The 6,954-nt window shown below is 40.7% G+C and overlaps 1 protein-coding gene across 3 annotated transcripts in view; it reads left to right on the top strand.

The window, feature by feature from the left end:
- EML1 (echinoderm microtubule associated protein like 1) overlaps window positions 1-6,954 on the top strand; it is a 228,872-nt gene that overhangs the window by 130,913 nt on the left and 91,005 nt on the right. For 2 of the 3 annotated variants that reach the window (XM_011991646.1, XM_011991647.1), the window contains exon 2: window positions 4,324-4,506. In XM_011991646.1, the coding sequence (XP_011847036.1) occupies window positions 4,324-4,506 (183 nt within the window). Of the gene's footprint in view, window positions 1-1,261; window positions 1,297-4,323; window positions 4,507-6,954 lie in introns of those variants that run through there. The other variant, XM_011991648.1, reaches the window with a different exon arrangement.

Raw genomic sequence — 6,954 nt, 5'->3', positions numbered from 1 at the left:
TCTCTGTGGCCCAGGCTGGAGTGCAGTGGCGCAATCTCGGCTCACTGCAAGCTCCGCCTCCCAGGTTCACGCCATTCTCCTGCCTCAGCCTCCCGAGTAACTGGGACTACAGGCGCCCACCACCATGCCTGGCTAATTTTTTGTAGTTTTGGTAGAGACAGGATTTCACCGTATTAGCCAGGATGGTCTCAATCTCCTGACCTCATGATCCGCCCACCTCAGCCTCCCAAAGTGCTGGGATTGCAGGCTTGAGCAGCCGCACCCGGCCTTAAATTTTTTATAGAGATGAGATCTTGCTATGCTGCCCAAGCCTTTACTAATTTTTTAAATTAGTTGTTCTATCAGTTGCTGAGAGAGGGACATTAAAATCTTTGGGAAAAATTATAGAATTGTCTGTTTCCAATTTTAATTCTGTCAGTTTTGCTTCATATATTTTAAAGCTCTATTAGGCACATATGTTTATGATTGTTGTGTTTTTCTGATAATTGACTCTTTTTTCATTATGAAATGGCCCTTTTTATTTCTGGTAATACATTTTATTTGACATCTATTTTATCTTATATTACATCCAGCCTTTTTATGCTTATTGTTTCCATGGTATATATTTTTTCCATTCATATACTTTCAACCTATCTGTATCTTTGTATTTAAAATGTATCTCTTAATGCAAATCAAAACCACAATGAGATACCATCTCACACCAGTTAGAATGGCAATCATTAAAAAGTCAGGAAACAACAGGTGCTGGAGAGGATGTGGAGAAATAGGAACACTTTTACACTGTTGGTGGGATTGTAAACTAGTTCAACCATTGTGGAAGACAGTGTGGCGATTCCTCAAGGATCTAGAACTAGAAATACCATTTGACCCAGCCATCCCATTACTGGGTATATACCCAAAGGATTATAAATCATGCTGCTATTAAAGACACATGCACACGTATGTTTATTGTGGCACTATTCACAATAGCAAAGACTTCAAACCACCCCAGATGTCCATCAGCGATAGACTGGATTAAGAAAATGTGGCAAATACACACCATGGAATACTATGCAGCCATAAAAAAGGATGAGTTCCTGTCCTTTGTGGGAACATGGATGAAGCTAGAAACCATCATTCTGAGCAAACCATTGCAAGGACAGAAAATCAAACACTGCATGTTCTTACTCATAGGTGGGAACTGAGCAATGAGAACACTTGGACACAGGGTGGGGAGCATCGCACACCGGGGCCTATCATGGGGTGGGAGGAGCGGGGAGGGATGGAATTGGGAGATATACCTAATGTAAATGACAAGTTGATGGGTGCAGCACACCAACATGGCACATGTATACATATGTAGCAAACCTGCACATTGTGCACATGTACCCTAGAATGTAAAGTATAACAATAATAAATTTAAAAAGATTTTTAAAAAGTAAAATAAAGTGTATCTCTTGTAGACAGCATATAGTTGGGTTTTGCTTTTTTTAAAAAAAAAATGTATTCTGACTTCTGCCTTTTAATTGGTATGTTTAATGAAATTACTGGTTTAATGTAACATGTAATATAATTATTGCTATACTAGGTTTGGGTTTAGCATTTTATTTTTTACTTGTCTTTCTTTTTTGTACCTCTGTTACTCTTTTCCTTCCTTCTTTTGAATTATTTGAATATAGAATTTCATTTTAAATTTTCTGTTGGCTTTTTAGCTACACTCCTTTGCATTATTCTTTAGTCATTTATGAGGGATTGCAATAAACATCTGTGACTTTTCCACTACGGTTAATACTAACCCCTTACAGTTAATAATAACTACTTACATGAGATCTATTGTACAACATTATGACTATAGTTAATAACATGTATGTATTCTTGAGAACTGCTAAGAGAGTAGATTTTAAGTGTTCTCACCACAAAAATAAGTATGTGAGGTAGTACATGTGTTAGCTCAATTTAGCCATTCCACAATGTATGTGTGTATTTTAAAACATGTTATATACAATATATACAATTTTTGTCAATTGAAATCAGTAAAAACCACATATAATGTTGTATACTTCATATAAAATATTGAAATCTTGCAACTTGTAGATCCATATTTACCCCATCTTTTATGTTATGGTACTCATATGTATTACATAAAAATACATTATAAACCGTATAAGACAATATTTTAATTTCTGTCTTTAGAAGTTTGAAGGTTCAAGGCTGGGTGCAGTGGCTAACACCTGTAATCCCAGCACTTTGGGGGGATGAAGCAGGATCACTTGAGACCGGGGGTTCAAGACCAGCCTGGGCAACACAGTGAGACCCTGACTCTATAAAAAATTTTAAAATTAGCCAGTTATGGTGGGGTGCGCCTGTAGTCCCAGATCCTCAAAAGGCTGAGGTGGGAGGATCACCTGAGCCTAGGAGATGGAGGCTGCAGTGACTGTGATCACACCACTGTACTCAAGCCTGGGCAATGGAGTAAGACCCTGTCAAAAAAAAAAAAAAAAAATTTAAGGTTTCATGATACCATAAAAGGAAAATGGAAAAAGGAAAAAAAATGAGTCTTTGAACTGATTCAGGTATTTATCATTTCCAGTGCTCTTCATTTTTTTCTTAGGGTCTGAGTTTGTATCTTATACAATTTCTCTTTAGCCTAAAGAACTTTTATTAGCATTTCTTGCAGTGCAGGTCTTTTGGTGATTAATTCTTTCTGGTTTTGTTCCTCTGAAAATGTCTTTATTTTACTTGCTTTCTTGGAAGATATTTTGCTGGATGTAAAATTCTGGATTTAGTTTTTTCTCACCCCGTACTTTAAAGATGTAGTTCCGCTCTTTTCTGGTCTCCGTAGTTTATGATAAGTCAGCTGTTAATCAGACTGCAGTTCTCTTGTATTTAATATGTCATTTTTCTCTTGCTGCTTTTGGTGTTTGTTCTTTATCTTTGGTTTTCAACAGTTTGACTATAATGTGCCTTGAGGTGGGCTGTTTTGCATTTATTTTGCTTCGTCTTTGATTAGTATTTTGTAATTGTGTGTGTGTATGTGTGTGTGTGTGTGTATATATATATATATATATATTTTTTTTTTTTTTGAGACAGAGTCTTGCTCTGTTGCCCAGGCTGGAGTGCAGTGGTGCAGTCTTGGCTCATTGGTTCAAGTGATGAGACTCCCACCTGAGCCTCCCAAGTAGCTGGTACTATAGGCGCGCAACACCATACCCAGCCAATTTTTGAATTTTTAGTAGAGATGGGGTTTCACCATGTTGGCCAGACTGGTCTTGAACACCTGACCTCAGGTGATCCATTTGCCTTGGTCTCCCAAAGTGTTGGAATTATAGACATGAGCCACTGCACCTGGCCTGTAATTGTATATTTCGGTTCATTAAATTTGCGCTATTTTGGCCATTTGTTTTGTTTTTGCGCCACTGCACTCCGGCCTGGGCAACCCTGTCACCCAGGGTCTTGCTGTGTCAGCCAGGCTGGAGTGCAGTGGCGCAATCTCAGCTCACTGCAGCCTTGACCTCTTGGGCCCCAAGAAACTGTCCCACCTCAGCCTCCTGAGTAGCTGGTACTACAGGTACTTAACCACCACACCTGGCTAATTTTTTTTTTTTTTTTTTTTTTGGTATTTTGAAGAGGCAGAGTTTTGTCATGTTGCCTAGACTGATATCAAACTCTTGAGCTCAAGCAGCTTGCCCACCTCAGCCTCCCAAAGTGCTCCCTGGGTTCTCTGGTTGGAGAGCACAGTAAGTGAAGGGAAGAATGATGTCAAATGAGATTGGAGAGGCAAGAAGATCATGGAGAGCTTTACAGACCCTGATAAGGAGTTGGGAATTATGATTCTATGTCAGAAAATATGATTACCATAATTGTAAGGGTCGCTTGCCAAACTCATATTGCTTTATCCTTCAGAGTCTTGACCAATGGATAGGGTGGCCTTGTGATTGTATGACCTACCAGTCAGTTAACATAGTTGGAGCAGAAGCTAGAAGACCATGCAGACTGGGTTTCTCCCATATGTGGGAAGTTGAAGTAGACTTCCCACTGCTAAGGGTTCTGCAGTATTGCTGAAAACAAGTTGGCCTGCATGTAGAAAAGTATAATGACAATTAAAACCACACTTTAAAATGAAGAGCGCGAATGTAGAGAATGAAAAGACCATTGTAGAATGAAGAGCTGTAGTTACACACAGCTAAAGATTTCACATGATTTCTGCGTAAGAGCAGTATCTTTAGTCCGTAAGTGTTATTATGTTAAAAGAATGGGCTTAAAACAATGTGCTAGATAGAGTATGTTTATCGATCTGATTTCCGGGGAACACTTGAAACTCACTTGATCCTTTTTTTGGTTTAGATGACAGTGCTTCTGCTGCAAGTAGCATGGAGGTGACGGACCGCATTGCTTCACTGGAGCAGAGAGTCCAGATGCAAGAAGATGACATCCAGCTGCTCAAATCAGCTCTAGCTGATGTGGTTCGGCGGCTGAACATTACTGAGGAACAGCAGGCCGTGCTTAACAGGAAAGGACCTACCAAAGGTGGGCATTTGAGTGACACAGGAACTTTAGTAGAATTGGTCTCAAGGTAGAATCTTGCTCTAGCAAACACATTGTGCTCTTTAATATTGACAGAGAATCAAAACTTAGAATAACAAGAAAACAATCTTAGCACTGTCAACATAATCACATGAAGTATGATAGTATTTTGGGGCTTGATGTTGGTGAATTGTATAGCCCAGTGATGTACATTTGTAGGTGATCATTAAATGCTTGTTGAGTCAAGCAAGGAACAGTCCAAATGAACCACTGAGAACAGTTTTTTATCAAGATTCTCTGGGATGGAGAGAGCTTGCAGAAAGAACTACGGTCCTTTGGGCCACTTTTGGAGGTTGTTCTACCTAGCTTGTTTTTGAAAACTCTTATTTCTTTATATGTACTTAACATATACTATAATTCAGTTCAGCACAGCAGCACTCGATCATATGCCGCATTCAAAGCTCTGAGCCAAGAGCTGGGGGTGCAGAGGTGGCGGGCCTTCCTTTCAGAAACTCAGAATCCTGTGTTATCACTAGCTTTTCCCCTCTTTTAGCTGCAGAGCAAGCCACTCCCACGCAAAGCCCTCTGTTCCTTTTGAATCCCCTCTGCTGTCCGCAAGGACATCACCTGCTACAGAGCTCTGTCCCTAGTAGATTTCTCGCAAATTTAAGTCATCATTTCATGTCCCCGTGGCTCTTGGCAATGAGATATTAAGAAGCAATATTTGTGTTAAATAATTTTGTCATTATCTTCTTAGAAGATAATGGAATTAGACAATTAGACAATTTTGGAACTAAAACGCCTCATGACAATTTCTGTCCTGCTAGCTGGCGCCCTCATGTCTGCGTGAACTCGCGCATGGTTCATCTTTAGCCAGAATCACTCTTCCTCGTGACTAACTGTAGAAAAGAGAATTCGTCTTGGCTGTGAGATACCTTTGGCAAAAACGTTTTTTGAGATTACAACATTTAGATGTTCCTTTAAAAATACCTTTCATTGGCTAGGCACAGTGGCACACGCCTGTAATCCCAGCACTTTGGAAGGCTGAGGCGGTCGGATCACTTGAGCCCAGGAGTTCAAGACCCATCTAGGCAACATAGTGAGACCACATCCCTACAAAAGGTTTAAAAATTAGCTGGGTGTGGTGGCAAGTGCCTGTGGTCCCAGCTACTCAGGAGGCTGAGGTAGGAGGTTGCTTGAGCCCAGGAGGCCAAGGCTGCAGAGAGCACCTCTGCACTCCAGCTGGGTGACAGAGCAAGACCCCATCTCAAAACAAAAACAACAAAAGGACTACCTGTCATTGTTATTTCAATTTAACAAATTATTTCACATTTAATGTGTATTTTCCTTGGAGTCAGGAGGGAGGACTGTCTAAGGTTGCGTCTTTGAGTTTTTTTCTCAAGTACTTGGCTGCATTTCCACACATCTGTGGAAAGAAATCAGTTTCTTTGTCGTCCCAGGTATTTATCACCAGCTCCGTGTGAGATGGCTACACCTGTTGGGCTGATGTCTGCATTTTGAATAATCATTTTAAGTAATCTTTTTTCCTTCTGAGTTACAAAGTGATTCAGGTATTTTAAATATAAACCGCATTATTTTAAGTATTCTTGACCTACCCAGCTTTCCACAAATAAATCTGATGACTGCTGTGTCTGAAAGGGTACATTTGAAGGTGCTGCTTTATATAAAACTTCAGACTTCTGAAACTTCCTTATTTTTAGAAAACTACAGGAGGAAAATAACAGGGTGTGCCCAAGAGTTTTGTTTTCTTGATTAAGAATGACATTTGAATTTCATAACTGCACAGAAAAATAAATTTTTTCGTAGTCGTCTGATATTTCTTTATAAACATTCTTTTCCTAACTGAAAGTAAATCAAAGCTTAGTTGCCAGAAGGTCACACCAAGAAGTGGAAAAAACGACTCACAAGAAAGCAGGTGAGTGGGCTGCATCCCTGAATGGAGGGACCTTGGGCTCCCTACTTTCTGTGCAGCTAATTAGAGGACAGTGGAAACAGGGGCAGGAGGGGCGTGCCCGTGGGAGGGGTGTGCCCATGGGAGGGGTGTGCCTGCAGCAGCTGCCCTGGCTGTGCTCATCTTTGAGGGAGCTGCCATGTGGGCACTTGGGAACTGGTGCCCATACCTCTGTCTGTCTTTAGAGCTGGCTCTCTGTGGTCGTGGTTGGAGTGGGGCATCTTTTAGGCGAGATGGATTTTAGGCAAATCCCCTTTGGTTTTAAGTGGCCACACAATTATCACTTCATAATATTTTCACCTGCCATCCTCATGTAGACTTGAAGTAGCCTGGACACTTGACATTCTTATTTTTATTTCTGAGACAGGTTCTTGCTCTGTTGCCCAAGCTGGAGTGCAGTGTTGTGATATTGGTTCTCTGCAACCTCCGCCTCCTGAGTTCAAGCGATTCTCCAGCCTCAGCTTCCCGAGTAGCTGGGA

This window comes from Mandrillus leucophaeus, unplaced genomic scaffold, assembly GCF_000951045.1.
Source record: "Mandrillus leucophaeus isolate KB7577 unplaced genomic scaffold, Mleu.le_1.0 Scaffold4, whole genome shotgun sequence".
NCBI classification, from domain to species: domain Eukaryota; kingdom Metazoa; phylum Chordata; class Mammalia; order Primates; family Cercopithecidae; genus Mandrillus; species Mandrillus leucophaeus.
Note: the sequence above shows the minus strand (reverse complement) of the source record. Positions and strands in the feature narration are given on the sequence as shown.